We start from the raw sequence: 20100 nt of genomic DNA on the forward strand, positions 1-20100 counted from the left end.
TTACCCTTTAGTCAAGCTTAGTAGTATAAGATTAAATCAAGAGTGGTTCATATTATTTCTTACAACATGAGGAAAGCACCAGAATCCAAGCCATTATGTGCAAGTTTGTTTTTTCAAGTACAAATATTCTCCTATGCTTCAGATATATTTACTTCCTCATTGCCAGAAGATCCAACTTGAGGCAAATCTTGTGTATCCACAGTGCCAGGGGGTTGAGATTCTAGCTTTGCCGCAGCTTGCAGCACCCGGCTTTGGACGTCTGATGAGGAGGGTGATGTTGGGAGTCCGTTCCGGTTTGTCTCCAGCTTCCCAGCAGCCCATGAAACTGCCTGATTCCCAAGTGTGACTGGAGCTAGCAGAGACCTAAAGTAGTAGTTGTAATTTATTTTTACAGTATATGTGTGTCTCAATATATGTTGTAGTAAAGCTTTTGTTTGTTAAAATGGGACCTTAAATCTTGCTGAAAGTCTTCTGCGCCTTGATATGAAGTGATTCGTCGGAGTATAGTCTGTTCCATCGTCGAATGTTAGATTCAGAGTCTGAACAAAAAATGGATGATGCTGTAGTACCTGACCAAGGCCGATAACACCGATAAACTGGAGTGTCGTTTCCCACTCTGCAAAAAGAGGTTACAAGTGTTTAGCCGGAGCTTTGTAGACAAACAAATGATGATTCTAACTTATAGATACTGAGAAACGGTGCACGAACTTACCTAATAACGAATAAACTGCTGCAGCAACGCCCTATATATGGGGAATTCCGTGTTAGTAAGTCGTTCGAGCAAGAAATAAACTTATACCTATACACAAAACTGTTTGAAAGAACATCAAAAAAGCAATGGAACATGAGATTGGAACACTAAAGTAGAAGAGAAACATCCTTACCACTCCAAAACCAACAACTTTCAATGGGGTTGGTTTGATTTCCTCCAAGATAGCTTCAGCTTCCTGTAAAATGATTATGTCGATTAAATTAAAACACCTTTTTTTATCATCTCCACTTGAACAGCATGTAAGCTTCTCAGTGAGTTTTTTGTGAATATAGAACAGACAAGTGTGCTCAAGCCTCAATGTAGATATCACCAAGCATCTAAATGAAGTTTGTTACCTCATTGAGTATGGTAAACGTTGTCTCGGGTTTCAGCTCTTTAATGCGACACCCTTCTTTCACCCAGGATTCAAATCCACCTAGTACTTGATATGGTCTCTATTCTTGCAGAAAGTTTTACCAAGAAGCAAAGTAGAAAATCAATGTAATAGATCAATCAACAAGTTTGTTTTATTTTTCGCTTGTGTAATGAATGCTATTGGCATAAATATAGAAGAAAGGTCGTTTGCTGCAGTTATACTTGCCTTGGTTCCAAGCTTCCTCAATGATCTTGCAACACCCTTCGAACGAGATCCGTCAGCATCCATAACCAAAACCTTGGACCTGTCCTATATATATGAAATCAATTCAGGCATCACTTCTTTTCGTTAGTAACATCATAAAATATTTGCGAGTTTTGTCCAAATATCTCTTTCTCCAAAGCTTAGCCTTTGGTCTTTGCAACATTGTACTATTTGATAATCTAGTTGACTATTAGGGGTAAAAATAATGTTCTTCATTAAGAACACAGGATCAAGACTTGATTTAAGGATATGGGTAAATGCATCTTGGAAATGTGATCATACTTGAACAATTTTGAGGTCACGAATAATGACAGCATGCAACGAGTCCTCCAAATCTCTTCCTCCCTTCAGCAGAGTTTTGATGGAGCTGTCAACCTGAAATATTCATATGCCATAAAGAAATTGAGATCGTCGAAACATTTGTTTTGTTGCTATGCTTTTCTGTTTTTCATATATCTTGAAATTCAAGTTTTACACTGCGAACCTTGGGTGGCCCTACATACGCATATCGGAACCGAGCACTCCTCCGAAGATCAGGAATTCCGTCTCTGTCCCTGAGGTTCTTCACATCCAGAAACGATGCAGCCAGAAATGGACGGAGTAAACATGTCATCAACAAGTATACAAATCCAACTGAATTGGCCAGATTATTTTTCTTTTCCCGGACCAGTAAATATTAGCTATACATGTATGCAAGAATAAGCAACTTTCAACCAAATAAAATACAATTATAATAACAGTCTCTTGCCTCGGGCCGAATATCAATAAGCACAGCGTTGTTATTCCCTCGTAACAGCTCCATAGCTAATTCAGGAGATAAATCACCAGCATATCCACTATACTTCAACACTCTATACGAACCCCTGCAAAAATCTGATGAAAAATGTAATTTACATTTAAAAACTGAGCAAAGAGAAAACAAGAAATTTATACCACACAATGGCTGAAGCCCCAAATACAAGAACAACCGGAATAAGTGGATCATTTGGGTCCAAGCCTACTCTTTCTTCAAATCCCTCCAACGCGATGTAAACCTTTACATAGCAACTTTTTAATAAGATAAAAGGAAACATCTCCGGGTTTATAAAAGCCTCTGAATTTTCTGAAAGTTTTTGAATTCATTCACCTGCTGTAGTGCAGCACCAATAGGGCCCAATACTTCTGCAACGCGTCCTTCACCTGATCTAACCACATCTTGATAATCTTGAGGAAGAAATCCCTTTGCAGAATCATAAGCATATCCAACATTCTTCGTTAGCAAATCCTCCACCGCAACTAGTATTCGCCTCAACACATCAAGTGCAACAGAGGCTGCTGCACCCGATCCTTCCTTCAATCCACTAGACACACCACTCAGCCTGTTACCAGCTGATTCTCCAGTTTGATCAAGGAACGTGTTGATGTCCTTGACGACACTATCAGCCGCCTCACTAGCACTCGTTAGGGCAGCATTGAACGAAGAGGTGACGGTTTCTATTGAATTGTTTATAAAATCCTCTCCTCCCTCAACAATATCTGCGAGCTGTGTGTTTTGGACAGACAAGGGGTTCACTTCAATGAGCAATGAATCAGACGCCACAGCAGGATCAACTGTCACACTACTAACGGACATAGGAAGGTCCGGATCGACATAGCTTGGTTGGAGATCAGTGCTATCAACGGCCTTACTGAGAAACTCCGTTAGCTGAGACTCACCCGAGCTATCAACAAACACCAAATTAGGCCCTAAACCACGCATTTCATCACCGACCCCTAATCGAGTACTCTGATACAATGACTGATTAATAGTGTCAATGGAGCCACATTGATCATCTTTCACAACATAATCCGAGTATAAACACGTAGTGACTCTTTGCCTAGAGAAATTCGAGATTTTCTTGACTGATTTATTCACACTGCTGATATCAAATGCCCTAGCGTATGAGGATAAAGATTTCAAACCTCCATAGATTGAACTCTGCAGAGTTAAGTGCAGCAATTCATTAATTTCACACTAAACCTATATTCATGAAATTCAGTAACAATCATTCAATTTCACATCCCATCATTTAATACCAAATTAGGTAGTGCAAATGAAGAAATTAGCAACAAAATCAATAAAATTAAATTTGTTACCTGTCCATGGCAAGAGCAGCTGGTTGTAGCGGAAGAAACAGGCAACATTGTCAATCAAAACACCTCAATCAGATAAAAAAAAATCCACTAAAATATTGCTAAACCATCATTTTTAGTTCAAGAATCCGCAGCAAACGCATAAAGCTGTGAACTTTGATTCAGACTAAGCTAAAGTGAAGTGGAACAACCCATCAACAGTTTACGGCGCCAATATCAAGATTCTTGAAATGGGCTTTGACAGAAAATGAGAGACGATAACACTTGTTTATGGAGCGGAGTTAAACTATTTTTTGAAATGGGATTTTATTTTTGTCTCTAAATATATGTTTGATTTTAAATTTAAGGAATTATCCATTGAAGTGGGATGTAATCAAACATGAGAGGTGGGGAAAATGTGTGGATTGTCTCAAGGTGTTTGCTTCATTTGCATGGCCACTCGTTTCTCTCTAGTGGGGACAATGATTGGATTCACTCTTCTCGATTGGTGTTTCAATAATTATTTTAAACTGAAAATAAAAATCAATTAGGATTTTACGATATCTAAGACTAAAAAAACAATTATCTTCTGTTTATTGAAACGACTTCCAAATTTATGTTTGTATGTCAATAAAAAGAAACTAACAAACCTAATTAAACATTTAAAATAAAAATCAATTAGGATTTTACAATATCTAAGACTAAAAAAAAATTATATTCTGTTTATCCACACGACTTTCAAATTTATTCAATAAAAAGAAACTAACAAACCTAGTAAAACTATATGTTGTTCTATTATTCTCACGAGCCATGATGCACATATAAAACATAAATCACTGCATTCTTTTACTCAAAGCTAAGGGCATCCACACTGCGGGCTTGGGGGAGCTCGTCAGTCGCCACACCCCCAAAGGCGCCTCACTCCGTTGCAAGGATGGAGAATTATGAGAATAAACGTCGTCGCATGTTCCAATCCAGACACCTTCCAAATTCACCATTGACATATGATTTCATGGCCAGACATTGGTTTTGTAAATTGGATGATGGACTTTAAAACTCCTATTATTTTGTAGCATTTTATTGTCGATATCGGCCAAAATCTGGATTGATTACATCATGATATAAATGGCGAATGAAACTCTAAAATCATACAATTTTAACTTATCCATCAGTTTTTGATAATAATATGAACAAATTCATTTAAAAACCTGAATCTAACATACATACTATATGATAGACTAAAATTAAATATACATATATTTAGGACAAATAGAAACATTTGAATCGATACGGGTTTTAATGCACAATTTGGTAAAGTAAGAGAGGGGGAAAGAAAAAATTGGTAAAGTAAGAAAGAAAGATAGAAAAAAAGTAATGGAATTAATGTTAATGGATTATGAGGTCCACTTTATTATTGGTATAAGTGGTAAATAAATTGATGTATAGATGTGTAAAGATTTCCTAAAATAAAAAATTTGAAAGTTGTTACTTTTAAGGAATGGACTAAAATGGAAAGAGTTGTTATTTTTAAAATACGGAGGGAGAGAGTATATTGTCTAATTATTACTAATAAATTCTAAATTGCTTTCATTGTTAAATTTTATAGCAATAGCACTTTCAGGACAAAAAATTGACAAATTCATAATATTAATGATCTGAAGCTATCAAATACTTATAATGTTACCGTCTAAAATCATAAAATAAGAATATATTTAGAAAAAAGAATGAACTTTAGTCATTAGCAAATTGTCCAAAACAACGGTGAGGGTCATTTTGGTTCGAAAAGGTAAAAAGAAATAGAAAATCAATTCAATTGATATTTAGTCATTGGTTTAGATACTCCCTTGATATCCTCGTAGTTGAGGCGAAACTTTTCGACACGAAGTTTATAAGAAGGATGTTGAGTGTGTCAAATAAATACTCCCTCCATTCCATAGTAAGAGCATCCACAATGGCGGCGAGCAGGCTGACTAGCCGATTCCGGGCGCTGGCCAGTCCGCTCGCCGAACCATTGTGGGCAGCGAGCGCCAATTCGGCGATAATATAGGCGAGCGCTGGCCGATTATTGGTTGCTGGCCGGTGCGCTCGCCGATTGGCTCGCCGCCATTGTAGGTTGGCGATCAGCCAACGGCTTTTTTTTAAAAAAATTCCGAAACACTATATATGCGCGATTTGAATGTCATTTTCATTTGCACCGCTTGTTTTAACGATTTTTCTCTCTATCTGAATTTCTGTACAAGAGCAATATCGCGAAATGGAGAACAATAACGACTCTCCTCCAGTCGAGCTCTCCCGCCTCGCGCGTCTACAAACGCAGGTGGACATGTGGAAAATCATAGGTGGATGGAAGGCGGCAACTGACCCTGTGAAGAAGGGGCTTCTTTTTTATCTCTTCCAGAGTATGCGGGCCGCAATGGCGGCTAGCGCACGTAGCGGCGACGAGAAGTGAGGCGGGGCTCGTGTGTGGAAGCTGGAGGGGTTTTTTTTAATTATGTAATTTTTTTAATGTACTTTTTTTAATTTAAATAAAATTATTGCACTTTCCCATATCTGTGTCGTAAACTTAATTTCGTATTTTGCGTGATTGTAATTTATTTGTTTTTTTATAATTTTGCTGGCCTATGGCTAGCCTATTGCTTGTCCAGTTGTTTGTTCTGATGATGTGGCAGGATGAATTTTAGTGCTGATGATGTGGCAGAAGGAGTTTGTAGCTAGCCTATTTCTATTGTGGATGCTCTAATATAGTCATTTTGCTATTTTGGTACGTTCCATAGTAATAAAGTCATTTCTCTTTTTAGTAAAAGTAAACACATTTTTCCACACCTACTTTACTCTCTCTTACTTTTTTTTCTCTCTTCATCTCTTTACCTTTTTCATTTTCCACTTAATTCTTTCTTTACTTAACTCACCTAACACAATTTTTCATAATCTTCGTGCAGAAAAAAAACGCCTCCATTACTATGAAATGGAGGGAGTAGATTATTAAGTAAGAGAGAGAAAAAAGTATAGAGAATAAAGTAGAGAGAGTAAAGTAAGAAAGAGAAAAAAAGTTACTACTATTCATGGAAATGACTCAACTATGAGGAACCTTTCCAAAATGGAAAAATGACTCAACTATGAGGGAACGAAGGAGTATTACATTATTATAACGCAGACGTGAGACCCTCAAACGTTTCGAGATCCAATGGTAGCTCTGAGATAAATAACTAAATTTAATTTTTTTTATATTTTGTTGGGTATGAGTTGGTAAAGTAGTACTTCATCCGTTTTATAGTAATGGAGAGGTTTCTTTTTGGCACGGAGATTAGGTGAGTTAAGTAAAAAGAGAATAAAGTGGAAAATGAAAAAGGTAGAGAGATGAAAAGAGAAAAAAGTAAGATAGAGCAAAGTATGTACGAAAAAATATGTTGACTTTTTATTAAAAAGGGAAATGACTTTATTACTATGAAACGTATTAAAATGACAAAATGACTCTATAACTATGGAACAGAGGGAATAGTAAAAAGGAATAGTAAAAAGGCCAAATGTTTTAGATTTGAGTCCTCTTTGACGCAATCCTTATATTTAAATTCATTTACTCGTCCAAAAAAAAAAAATTAATTTTTTATTTATAGAAACTACTATGAAATGCCATTAATTTTCTGAATATACTTTATTTTTGTGTATATATGTGCATAATAGTCCGCCCGTATCATAGTTGATAGATACCGTAATTTAGGTTAAGGGCCATAATTTTTCAAAAATGACGTCACTATAGATATATTCTACTATTTCAGTACAAGTTAAATAAATCTGCACAACCTTACAGTAAAATTTCTGTACCATAAACTTTGTTTCAAAATCCTCAATTTCTGTAGAATCATAAGTACTAACCGCAATCTTTTATTCTCCAGGTTTTAATTGCATTTCTGCCAGTTTCTGTTTTCTTCAATCATTACCTAATACTGTACTATTCGTTTCACTATAGTTGAGTAATTTTTTCATTTTGGAAAATTGCTTTATAATTGAGTTATTTTCATATATGATATTTTTTTTCTCTTTCTTACTTTACTCTCTCTTACTTTATTTACTTTATACTTTATTCTCTCTACATTTTCCTCTCTCTTACTTTTTTATATATTTATTTAACACACCCAACATTCATTTCTTAGACTCCGTGCCCAAAAGTTCCGCCTCAACTATAGTGAAACGGAGGGAGTACTACTCTACAACTGGATTTGTTCTTGTGAATCCAAAATAATTGAAAAACAAAATTCTTGTATTGGCAAATATCTCCACATGACTTGAATACTTGACCTATTAAAATTTTAACTTCTCCATCAGTTTTTGATAATAATATGAAAAAATTCATTTAGTACCCGAATCTAACATACATAATATATAGACTAAAACTGAGGTTTGATTTGGGGCTGTTATTGCCAAGTGTGTAAGGCATCGACCAACCTAGTTTCTATGAAATTTTGTTGAAGAAATAGAAAACAGAGTAGATTAACATTTGTGAGAAGCACCTTCCACTCAAAAGATGGTTGTCTTAAATTCAGGGCCAATTTTGGAAACACCACTCATTTTCAGACTTGTATGGATTCAACCAAACAAATGAAAGCCCACTTTCATGGACTTCATTTTCTACTACCAAACACTCACAATCTCTTTATAAACACAAAAATCATGAAACACACACTATCTCAATAATCATGCTAATGCCTAACAAGGGTCCAATCGCACCCTAACATGCAATTATTGGACATAAAAAAGCAGCATATAACAATGGGTTGTAACACTGGCAACTTGTTTTGCTCATTGATAGATCGAAAACCCATACATTTAGATTCGTTCCAGCCCTGTATATTGGCTACAACATTCGGAGCTTGTATCCAAACTTCAAATTAAGCACAATGAGAAATTCAGTACACTGCCAGCATGAACCCGACAGGACAAAATACGAAAAAACACCTCACCGATACTTCGGGATTTTCATCCCATGCATAAACTCGAATTACACTAGAACACGCCAAGTCTCCCACTAAGGCATCATCCCATGGCATATTTCTGGGTCCAGCTGCGAGCAGTCGACTCGTATTTTGCCCGGTCTGTCTTGTACATGTGAGCAATTTCCGGAACAAGAGGATCATCAGGGTTTGGATCCGTCAACAACGAGCAAATAGACAGCAGGACCTGCCATCAGTTTTCACCATCAAAACATTATAAGACTAGATAATACTTTCTACCAAAGTTCCAAGTCTAGTTAACCACATAAAGCCCAACGTGTTGAAACTTAAGCAGTGTTAATAGAAAAGAAAGAAACTCGCATTCTATAAAATAGTTCACCAAATGCCCATGAAAAGCTAAAACTGTGCATCTTTAGCAAAAGATTTATGATAAATAACAAAAGAAAACCTACAGTTCATTTATAACAAAATAGATGGCCAAGCAAATAATGCGCAATTCCTATATGGCAAGAGATGAACTCGGCCTAAGCTATTTCAGACATAATCAGCTGAAAGACATCAGGACATCAAAAAAGTAAAAAACAAAGTAGGATATATGCATATTTGCCGTCGGATAACAGCATTTTGATATAAATACATTCAGAACTTCAACCACATAGTTACAATTGGCAGAGATCTATGTGCCTTTTCTCACAAAGGGTTTCTTCTCTCCAAAATGTGTATTAACTGGCAAAAATGTTAATATACTGTGATAGTTGCTACTTATTCTTACTAATTTCTTAATTACACAATTAACTTCACAAATCCAGGTTCCAAAAAAATAGGATGATTGTGATTTGTGATGCACTAGATACCTTAGAAATAGTCAATGCTGGACTCCACTGCTCTTTCAAAATATCAAGGCAAATGCTTCCATTGCTATTGATGTTAGGGTGGAATACTTTTGTCCTAAATGCAACCTGCAACAATGAAATCACCTTCTGAGATTACTAAGTGACGTGAAAAATTTATATCTCCACTCAATACTTGATGATGCAAAAGTGCAATTAAAGTGTTTTCAAGCAAATGAACCTTGCTAGTATATAGAAGAAAAACAAGACAGCTAACATAATTAACACTCCAAACAAGTAATTAAGATCTCACAAGTTAAAGAAAGATTGAAAATTTTCCAAGCAGAAATCATCCAAAGAATATGCACGAGTATGTACCGGAAAATTGAAACTGTTCTCAGCAATAGAATTTACAACCAGAGGCAACTCTAAGCAAGAAGGTGAACTTCTGAGGCTATGCCCAAAAATAAAAGAACATTATAAATTATAATCTTTGTTGCATTCCGGTTTAATTTGTTTATCAGAAACCTCTGGTGCATAATTTATTGTCCACAGACCGAACTTATCAACTGGTACCACCTAGCATTTCGAAACTACACTAACAACATAGTGCAGGGAAACAGAACTCCAGAAAATAACTAAGGCATGCAGAAAAGTATTATTCACAATAATTACCAGATACAATTTTAGAGGAGCTACCCCAAACACAACTCAGGTATGATGGGTGTTTATCCTTTGAACCACTTTCATGTAGTAAATTAAGATTCAAGAGACCAAGTTGCAAAAAGAAAAGTACAAACAGAAGTAGCAAACATACCTTCGGAGGTTTAAAGGGATAATCAGGTGGGAAATGAATTGAAACTAAAAATACACCTCCAGCATATGGACTCTCAGAAGGGCCCATGATTGTTGCTTGCCAATGGAACATGTCTTCAGCTACAGGACCTATAACACATTATGCAAATGAGAGTTAGGTCACATATCAATTGAAATGTTAATCAAGGTGATAAGGGCAGAATACGAGCTACCACAAGAGAAACTCAGCACACAAGATAAGAATATTGCTTGTGGATGTGTAATAACTCAACAGATCACAGCAAGGAATTCATCTAAGTCATACATCCAAGAGAAGAAATAGCAAACTATCAAGATATCTAAGAGATCAAGGAACAAAACAACAATATGCTGCTTGTACATATAATATCACCAGCACATACGGATAAAGGGAAAATAACATAGATCATTGAAAAATCATTAAATTAAACTATATACACCGAAGCTCATAGTTAAACTAAAAACTGAATTCGGTAAAAGGAATAATTAGATTAATCTAGTAAAATTAAAGATGCAGCAGATAATGAAGCAGCTTACCAGCGCTGCACGACGTCGGAGGATCTCTCTGCAAATCCTTGAGCTCCTTGAGAATCCTTTTCGACGCCATCAGTATCTCCTCTCAGCCGTGAGAAAAAACCTAATCGTAACCAATCGAGCAATCAGATAACCTAGCAAGCTCATCTTCTCCAAAAACAGGCAAGGAGAATCAACCGGATAAAAAAATCCAAATCTAGGAATGAAGATAAGCGAACAGCAAAGAATCTAAACTAGCTACTAGATGGATAAAAATGGTAGAATAAAAATTTGGATAGCAGAAGCTGTTACCTGTAGTGATGGTGGAGATGGAAGAAATGCGTTGGTAAGTATCTGGCCGAGGAGAGAGAGAGAGAGAGATGAGAGGGGAGAATATTAAGAGAGGAATAAAAGGGGAGGGCCCACAGATATATTCTGGAATTATAGCCCAATCCATTAATTGGCCCAAAACAGTAATCCACCCATTCCTATAAAGTAAACATTTCATCTCGCCAAACCCTAATTTTCTCAATTGCAGCGGCGGAGCAACCACCATGGGAAGAAGTAAGTCTCTCCTCCATATTGGCTTTCCAATTGATATACTACTTTCATTTCAGAACTAGATTATACATTCTATTCTGCAATTTTGCAATAAATTCTCATGATAACTGTGACGTAGATTTGATTAGGATTTAGGATCCGATAAAATGATTGCTTTTTATTGATGAACTGGAGCAATGTTCCTCTGTTCTTAGCTTTAATTGTTTTGAGAATTCAGAAAATGTAATATAATTTGAGTTTGGGTTTGGGAATTTTCAATCCATTCTGATAGCTTTAGTACATCTTAATTTGAGGAGATTTTTGTAGACCTGCTTCTTCGTGTTGCATTCTCCCTCTATACTTACCTGATTCGCATTCATGGAAGTTTTGTCTGCATTTCTATTACCACATGTGTGTGCCTTCTCCCTAATTTTATCAGAGTTGTATTGGTGTTTTCCTTTTGTTGGGATATTGCTCGATAAATTGCATTTTTGTGATGATTTGATATGTTTTTGTAATGTGTTTATTCTTGCTTTGTAGGGCCTGCAAGGTGTTACCGCCAAATCAAGAACAAGCCGTATCCAAAATCACGGTTCTGCCGTGGTGTGCCTGATCCGAAGATCAGGATCTATGATGTAGGTATGAAGAGGAAGGGTGTGGATGAATTCCCATTCTGTGTCCACTTGGTCAGTTGGGAGAAGGAGAATGTGTCCAGTGAGGCACTTGAAGCTGCCCGTATTGCCTGCAACAAGTACATGACCAAGTTCGCTGGAAAGGACGCATTCCACTTGAGGGTCAGGGTGCATCCCTTCCATGTGCTGCGTATCAACAAGATGTTGTCGTGCGCTGGAGCTGATAGGCTCCAAACTGGTATGAGAGGTGCTTTTGGCAAGCCTCAGGGTGTGTGTGCTCGTGTGGCCATCGGGCAGGTCCTCCTTTCTGTCCGTTGCAAGGATAACAACAGCCAGCATGCCCAAGAGGCTCTGCGTCGTGCCAAGTTCAAGTTCCCAGGGCGTCAGAAGATCATTGTCAGCAGGAAGTGGTATAACTCTTATATGCATAATTTGATGCTTTTGCATACCTGATCGTCTTTTGGAAGCCTTTTCTCTAATGTGCCTATGTTTTGCTTGTATAAATTTCAGGGGCTTCACTAAATTCAACCGTAGCGATTACGTGAGGTGGAAATCAGAGAACAGAATTCAACCAGATGGTGTCAATGCCAAGGTATGTTTTTTGAAATTGCAACTCTTATTCATAGACGTTCATGAACATATTTTGTGTTACTCATTTTGGGAATGCTTTTGCAGCTGTTGGGTTGTCATGGGATATTGGCTAACCGTAAACCAGGAAGTGCGTTTTTGACCGCTGTTTAAGCTGCCTAAGATAGATAGCTATCAAAATATTGTGTTGGGCATGAGACCTAGTCATTGTGCTGACTTTGTTGTGTCTCGTTTGAGCTACTTTCAACTTCTCTTTTCATTTATCTTTCTTGATTACTCCTTTTGGAGCACTATTATCAGATCAATATTTTGTTCTAATTCTATGATGAGAAGTTTGTGTTGAGCTTTTTGTTGTCCTTAGTTTCCTTGGTTTAGGTTTATTTATTTTTATATGATTGAAATCATGTTATTCAACAAAATCTTATTAACTCATCCCTAGCTCTTGGCTAGTAATCTTGAAAATAAAAACAAACACCTTGATAGCTAAACGCCTAAACCTCACCTCTTCATTATTATAGGGATGAATGAAATCAGATTTTAGACCATTATGAGATTTGAGAAGATTTTATCTAAAACCTAATCTATAATTAATTTGTTGAAAACTAAACTATAATTTCATTTGTTTAAAATTTTTTCATACATTTCCATTATAAAAGGATACTCAATTTAAATAAATATATCTAACTGGAGGATAAAAAATGATGAATTTTAAATAAAGAAAAGAATTATAGCTGGGATATTTTGTCTGAGTTGTTGGTGCTAAGACTGATAATATCTGAAAATGGACATGTAAATTGAGAATGATCAAAGAGCATCCCTAGTGGGTGCGGATGTCCAATAGTCTTCCTGACGGACTTCTCAAAAACACCTCCTGCCACGTCATAAGGACCTTCCATAGCTTTCACAGCACTGCCACGTCATAAGGACTTCCCACTGCACAGTGGCAGACATCCCATAGCCTTCCCGCGCGGACTTCCCTACAATTAAAAAAATTCACAAATTCACCAAATTAAACAATTTACGGAATTAAACAATGTACAGTATTAAAATTTCGGCACGAATACGAGATTTAAACAAAGTGCAAAATAATTTCATTAGATAAAAAAAACAACAAAAAGAAACAACTTAATCAAATTACACTCATGAACATATCAACGATGACCCCGACGCAACCATAGCTCTTCAATTAAATCGTTCTGGAGTCGAATATGGGCTTGTCGTTGGTGCATGTCGGCAAACGCACGCACCCGGTCGGCCCCTTCATGGGGTACCCCCATACGTCCACTGGGGGTGGCCACACCGTGGCTTGGACCGGCACCATCATCGTCATCGGCCCAATCAGTCATGCACCTTCATCTTCGACAATCATGTTGTGCATGATAATACATGCGTACATGACATCAGCGATGCAGTCCATATGCCACAACCGCGATGGACCCTTCACTATCGCCCATCGACTCTGGAGCACACCAAATGCCCGCTCCACATCCTTGCGCGCTGCCTCCTGACGACTCGCAAAGTATTTCTTCCTATCTTCTGTTGCGCATCTGATCATCTTCACGAAGACGGGCCACATAGGATAAATCCCATCCGCCAAATAGTAGCCCATGTTGTGCTGGTTGCCGTTGGCGACGAAACTGACAGCTGGACCAACACCAAGTTCTTGGTCGTTGAAAAGAGGGACGACTGTAGGACATTGATGTCGTTGTTCGAATCGGCTACTCCAAAGTATGCATGCCAAATCCACAGCCGGTAGTCAGCTACCGCCTCAAGGACAATCGTGGGATGCTTGCTCTTGAAACCGGTTGTGTACAACCCTTTCCAGGTGGAGGGGCAGTTCTTCCATTCCCAATGCATACAGTCTATGCTGCCCAACATTCCCGGAAACCCGTGCTGAGCCCCGTGCATAGTCATCAGATCCTGGCAGTCTTGGGGGTAGGCTTCCGAAGATAGGTATCCCTGAATATCTCCCTAACGCCTTGACAAAAAAACTCCAGACATTCGCGGGCAGTCGACTCGCCGATGTGGAGGTACTCGTCGAACATGTCGGTCGTACCTCCGTATGCCAGCTGCCTGATTGCTGCCGTGCACTTCTGAATGGGCGTGTGGCCGGGTTTACCAACCGCATCCTCTCTCATCCTGAAATATTTGTATCGACGTTCTAAAGCGCCAACAATACGAAGAAACAGTGGACGACTCATCCTAAAACGTCGGCGGAATAAGTTGCCCCCAAACCGCGGCTCTGGAGCAAAGTAGTCCGCGTACAACCGATGGTGTGCAGCGATGCGGTCCCGAGGTACATGAGTTCGACAATGGATGGGTCGAGGTACCGCCGGCTGTTGCTGCTACATGGCCGCTTGTAACGCCCAATTCATCTCCCTAGACGTAACGGCACGCAGCTCATCCCTAACGATCTGGCATCAATCACTAGCACCGCTACCACCCGCACCACTACCACTACCACTGCCACTTCACTTCCACTACCACTTGCCATTATAATAATATAAAAGAAACATAGAGAGAGAAAAATTTGTTAACACAAGTGGTGCGAATGAAATGAATTTCAACGAGCTGTATATATAGAGTTTGAAAATTAAATTTCGTATCGGACGTGCCGCGGACGTCTGTCCGCATGCCACAACGGCGAACGTCCCATAGCCGTCGCGACGGACGTCGCGCAAGCACCGCGGAACTCCCGTGTCCGCACCGGACGTCCGTGTCCATCCCTTCCTCGCCCAAGGGCGGACGTCCACGACGGACATTGGGCACGCTGGTCCGACGCCCGACGGACGTCCGCCGCTGCTGATGCTCTAATTATGGGTAATTACAATGACACATACAAAATGTTTCAATAAATATTTTAATTTAATATAAAAAGGTTTTAAATTTACATATTTTATACAAAAAATTGTATTTAATGTTACAAATCGATACATTCCGTTAAATTTCATCTAACATTGTTACTTGTCTTCGTTTTTTCATCTTACTCACTCCCAAATTATATCCTAAAATGTAAAAACCTGATATAATTATCAAAATTTATACAATATTTCAATATAATAATCACTGATACAAAATTATTCCCGATTCCAACTAGAAATACAACTATAAATTACGTGTTCATCTAAAAGTTTCTGTTGACAACCATGTTATCAAGAAATGAGAAATAAATTTACTAGTATCTAAACTAAATGCAATCATGACAACCATGTTATCAAGAAATGAGAAATAAATTTACTAGTATCTAACTAAATGCAATCATGCTAATTGCAAGGCAACAAAATCACCATGTACTATCTTCTTATTGAATTTGATTGGAAAAAAACAAGTTGGAAGCAAATAAAAAACAAAGGATAAGTAGGAAGCAAATGAATACAAAAGAAGTAACGGTGTCTGATGAGATTTTACAGAATGTATCATTCGGAATATTAAGTGAACTTTTTGTTTGAAATATGTAAACATAAAATCTTTTGTACTAAATTAAATATTGATGAAATATTTTGCATGTACCACGTAATTACCCAGAAATATGATCGGTTGTAAATTTGTTGGTTGATGATAGAGTTGTTTGTTGATCTGTTGCAAGTTGAAGCACTAACTAGATTTGATGTGGTAAAATTTTGTTGACAAAACAGATTAAGAAAACAGAACGAAGTGGAAACATACATGATGATGTTCAAAGTTGACATACAGCACATTCACAAAATAGCTCATCTCAAAGCTCTCATTAATTTATATACTATGAACGAGAACCTCATAATCTCCCAAATTCACTTGCCTTTCTTCCCCAAACTTCTCCTTGTTGCTGAGACCACTTCCAGTTTCTCCGTCTGGTCGCTGTCTTTCGTCTTCCTCTTCTTCTTTGGTTTTTCGTCAGCATCCGATGCTTCGAAACTAGCATTTCCATTTTGGCACTCCGCTGCTCTAACTATGTAAACCTGCAGAAGAAGAAACAATGGACACTTTATTACCAAAATTTGATGAATTATTCATAATCATACATCAGGCTTGAATCTTGTTTGCTCAATCAATTCAAAGACTAGAGTTTATGATCGAGTGCAAATGCTCTCCATCCACCACTAAGCCCTGCTTTCTTGCCAATGAAAACAGCCCCATATTCGGAGCCTTCCTCGTTCTCTAACATATGTGACATGCAATAGAATCCTAAATAGAATTGGATTTTACATATAATACATGTATTTGGTATAAGACACAGTTTTCCTTAATTAATTAGTTATCAATAAATTATTGTATTAATTAGAATGAAAAATGGACGTTTAATCAATTATCCATAATATATTCCCTAAATCATAATTAGTCATTAAGTTTGACTAATATCATGTTCCTATCTTAATATGGAAAAGGAGAATATATGGGTATATATATGTGCAGATTTGAGTGCCATTAATTGGCAAAATTGTGGTAATCATTATAGTAAAAGGAATATTCTATTCCTTGATTACTAAGTAAATAAACGTGCATATATATATTTTATGATGTGATTAGAATTGACTTGATCAATAAGAAATGTCCATATTAATTATTTTATTAGCCACTTTGATGGAAAAGGCTTTAAGGTTTGATAATTAGGGTTTGTCCTCTCTCTGCCTATAAATACAAGTGTGGGATCCCATCAAATCACATACATTACAGAGAACACATAAACGAGGGAAAGAGAGAGAAACAAATCCTTGGAGTTGGAGTTGCGCTACTACACCAAAGAAAGTCCGAGGAAGTTCTCCGTCTTCCCCAATCGCTTCCGCTATGGATCATAAAGGTAAGTTTTCGATCCATTATGTTTATGGTTACTATGTGAAATACATGATGTTCGAAGATCTTGCTTTATTTATATTTAATTATGTAATCTTGAATATATGATGATAAATAGTGTCCTACATGTGGTATCAGAGTATGGTTGAGAACTCATGTATTTTCGTATTATTTAAGCCATAATTTTATGTCTTTCGCTTGATTTATGAATCCATAAAATTTAATGTTTATTTTTTGTGAATCTATTAAGTTTCCACGTGTGATTCTGCAAAGTTTTAATTAGCTTTGCTGAAATAATTGATTGTAGTTTATGTTTGTGGCCTCACGGTAAAATTTTGGTTACTGCCCAGAGTTTACATATTTTATTGGTTTTGATGCATTCATTGTTTATACACTCTCGTTAATTATGATTAAGATTTCAATTATTTGCAAATCTTTTTATGTCCGTATAATATTGAGTGTGTCATATTTCCATAAACCGAAATCTTGTTTCATAGTTTTGATTATGGATATTTTTAATTGATGAATTGCCAATTTATATTTATGTGCTCTCTGCCGAGAATTAATGATTTCCATGTTTGAAATATGTTGTTTCTAAATTGATTCTATTTATGTATATGGAATTGATTTGGGTATATTGATTGTGTATATACAGTATGTAAATTGAGTTTGAATATATGCATTGATGAATTGAGATTTCAATTAAATATTTTACGATTATGAATCTACCGAGACGGTGGAATGAATGATTACATAATTCAATTCTCGTTTTAACATGTATTTTTATTATATTATGTTTATTTTGCAATCACCAAAGTGAGGCAAAATAAGAAGAGTCTATAATCAAACTCATATTAAAATTTGTTTAAGCAATTAATCTCTATACATTCTTGATTATATTATGTTTATTTTACAATCACCAAAGTGAGGTAAAATAATAGTTTATAATCAAATTAAGTGGAAATCTGCTTAAGCAATTAATCGCTATACATTCTTGATTATATTATGTTTATTTTGCAATCACCAAAGTGAGGTAAAATGAGAAGAGTTTATAATCAAGTTAATATGAAAATCTATGTATGCAATTAATCATCATGCTTGTTGTGGCTATTCATTATCTAAATAGTTTGTTTGTTATAAGGTCTAGATTCCCAAAGGAAATAGTCTTTGCAACATAATAAACACTTATGGAGTTAATAATTTAAAGGGTGTCGATTACCCAAAGGTAACGCCAATTTATTATTACTCAATTATTGAACTAAGATATGAATATTAAAAGCATGGTTTTTATAATTGTATGAAGACTACCCAAAGGAGTTTTCATAATTGCCTCATGATATGGGTTTTCAAATTAATGTTCGTGTTATTATTCAAAGCTTTTATATATGAGCATTCATTTCTTAATTGCTCTTATAATGTAAAAACATATATTTTTTGCTACTAGTATGTTTATCTCAAATTTTCCCGCACTTAATGGAACTAACTTCTCTGAATGGAAAGAGAAACTTGAGTTCACTCTTGATGTAATGGACTTCCTAACACTGATGAATGATAAGTCAATGATCTTATGATCAAAGTAGTTTGGTTGATTGCCCATAATGCTTGGAAAAAATCTAACAGGACTAAGTTTATAGTTCTTTAGAATGGTCGTTGCAGATAAAGTTTCTCAACGATTGACATTGCAAAAGAATGTTTGTAGAATGTTGAGGATTGCTTCACAACTGCATATAAAGTCTATTGCAGGAAAACTTACGAAGGATCTCATGAGCATGTAATATGATGGTTCTCGGACTATGTATGAGCATGTGATGGACATAAATAACATCTCTTCTACGCATGAAATTAGGATTATAGGTGAATGAGGATTTCCTTGTACAATTGACCCTAATTTCCTTACCTCCTCAATATGGACCATTCCAAATTGATTCACTATAAAAGATTAGTGGATTCTTAAAGAATGGGAAACGTATTGGTCTAGGAGGAGCGTAAGATGAAGAAGTATGGAATTGGTGCATCTCATGCTCACATTGCAATCGAAGGAGCATCTAAAGGATAATATTCATTCAAATTTATCATTCTTATGGCATAAAAGAACTGGATCATGTTTCTAGTGAAAGAATTAAGAGGCTTATAAAGGATAATATTCATTCGAATTTAGACTTTACAAGCATTACCGTTTGTGTGGATTGCATTAAATGTAAACAAACCAAACACTACTAAAAATGCCACAAGAAGCAATGAGCTCCTTAAAATCATACATACAGATATTTGCGGACCTTTTGATGTCTCGACTTTTGGTGGAGAAAAATATTTTTTCACCTTTATTGACGATTTTTTCGCGTTATGGATTTATTTATTGCAAGAAAAATCTCAGGCACAATTGAACATTTTATGACTGAGGTTGAAAGGCAATTAAATAGAAAGGTGAAAATTATTCGATCTGATAGAGGTGGTGAATTTTATGGTCGTACCACTAAAATAAGTCAATTACATGGACCTTTTGCCAAATATTTAGAAAAGCATGGCATTTATGCTAACAGAATGATGTTGCTGAGAGACGATACCGAATTCTCATGGGAATGGTTAGAAGAATGTGAATTCTACCTTACCTATGTCGTTGTGAATTTATGCTCTTTGAACCGCTATTTATGTATTAAACCGGGTTTCTAGTAAGGTTGTACCAAAGACTCTCTTATGAACTTTGGACAGGTAGAAAACTCAGTTTGCAGCACCTTCATGTTTGGGGCTGTCCAACGGAAACTAGAGTATACTCTTCGCAAGAAATGAAATTGGATTTTAGGCAGTTAGTGGTTACTTTATGGGTTACCAGAAAAATCCAAAGGATATAGGTTTTATTGTCCTAATGATAGCATGAGAATTGTTGAAACTGGAAATATATGATTCTTTGAGAATGGTGAGATCAGTGGGAGTTTTAACACTCATAATGCGGTCATTAATGAAA

The 20100-nt window shown here is 36.5% G+C and overlaps 3 protein-coding genes across 4 annotated transcripts; 1 reads left to right on the top strand and 2 right to left on the bottom strand.

Moving 5' to 3' along the window:
• Positions 1–31: 31 nt before the first annotated feature.
• Positions 32–3818, bottom strand: LOC125188836. Of its 2 annotated transcripts, XM_048085896.1 has the most exons (13): positions 3507–3807; positions 2518–3348; positions 2325–2425; positions 2140–2254; positions 1876–1953; positions 1674–1766; positions 1353–1436; positions 1108–1206; positions 885–947; positions 713–743; positions 570–616; positions 450–508; positions 32–363 (listed from the first exon to the last, which is right to left on the bottom strand). In XM_048085896.1, exons 1-13 carry the CDS (start codon positions 3552–3554, stop codon positions 132–134), a joined length of 1881 nt encoding a protein of 626 aa, XP_047941853.1. In that variant the 5' UTR covers positions 3555–3807; the 3' UTR covers positions 32–131. The 2 variants fall into 2 exon arrangements, with proteins under 2 accessions (XP_047941853.1, XP_047941854.1); XM_048085897.1 differs by lacking the exons at positions 32–363; positions 450–508; positions 570–616 and having other exon boundaries at positions 714–811; positions 3507–3818.
• Positions 3819–8254: 4436 nt separating this feature from the next.
• Positions 8255–11002, bottom strand: LOC125186466 (ubiquitin-conjugating enzyme E2-17 kDa-like). Its single transcript, XM_048082832.1, has 5 exons — positions 10921–11002; positions 10633–10732; positions 10079–10206; positions 9286–9390; positions 8255–8657 (listed from the first exon to the last, which is right to left on the bottom strand). The coding sequence occupies exons 2-5, from the start codon at positions 10700–10702 to the stop codon at positions 8514–8516; spliced, it is 447 nt and encodes a 148-aa protein (XP_047938789.1). The 5' UTR covers positions 10703–10732; positions 10921–11002; the 3' UTR covers positions 8255–8513.
• A 56-nt stretch (positions 11003–11058) lies between these two features.
• LOC125186465 (60S ribosomal protein L10) lies at positions 11059–12711 on the top strand. The gene is made up of 4 exons (XM_048082831.1): positions 11059–11172; positions 11689–12190; positions 12291–12372; positions 12456–12711. Exons 1-4 carry the CDS (start codon positions 11163–11165, stop codon positions 12519–12521), a joined length of 660 nt encoding a protein of 219 aa, XP_047938788.1. The 5' UTR covers positions 11059–11162; the 3' UTR covers positions 12522–12711.
• The last annotated feature ends 7389 nt before the right edge of the window (positions 12712–20100 follow it).

This window comes from Salvia hispanica, chromosome 5 (assembly GCF_023119035.1).
Source record: "Salvia hispanica cultivar TCC Black 2014 chromosome 5, UniMelb_Shisp_WGS_1.0, whole genome shotgun sequence".
NCBI lineage: Eukaryota > Viridiplantae > Streptophyta > Magnoliopsida > Lamiales > Lamiaceae > Salvia > Salvia hispanica.

What these genes read in the sequence shown, in the direction of transcription:
- LOC125188836 (XM_048085896.1), bottom strand. Translation starts at nt 3,554, where the DNA reads ATGTTGCCTGTTTCTTCCGCTACAACCAGCTGCTCTTGCCATGGACAG. An exon ending in TTATTGATATTCGGCCCGAG is followed by an intron (nt 1,954 to 2,139) that starts GCAAGAGACTGT and finishes CTGGATGTGAAG; the next exon opens with AACCTCAGGGACAGAGACGG. An exon ending in AGCAGTTTATTCGTTATTAG is followed by an intron (nt 617 to 712) that starts GTAAGTTCGTGC and finishes CTCTTTTTGCAG; the next exon opens with AGTGGGAAACGACACTCCAG.
- LOC125186466 (XM_048082832.1), bottom strand. Translation starts at nt 10,702, where the DNA reads ATGGCGTCGAAAAGGATTCTCAAGGAGCTCAAGGATTTGCAGAGAGAT. An exon ending in ATCCCTTTAAACCTCCGAAG is followed by an intron (nt 9,391 to 10,078) that starts GTATGTTTGCTA and finishes TCATTGTTGCAG; the next exon opens with GTTGCATTTAGGACAAAAGT. An exon ending in CAGCATTGACTATTTCTAAG is followed by an intron (nt 8,658 to 9,285) that starts GTATCTAGTGCA and finishes AACTGATGGCAG; the next exon opens with GTCCTGCTGTCTATTTGCTC.
- LOC125186465 (XM_048082831.1), top strand. An exon ending in ATCATTGTCAGCAGGAAGTG is followed by an intron (nt 12,191 to 12,290) that starts GTATAACTCTTA and finishes TATAAATTTCAG; the next exon opens with GGGCTTCACTAAATTCAACC. An exon ending in CAGATGGTGTCAATGCCAAG is followed by an intron (nt 12,373 to 12,455) that starts GTATGTTTTTTG and finishes ATGCTTTTGCAG; the next exon opens with CTGTTGGGTTGTCATGGGAT.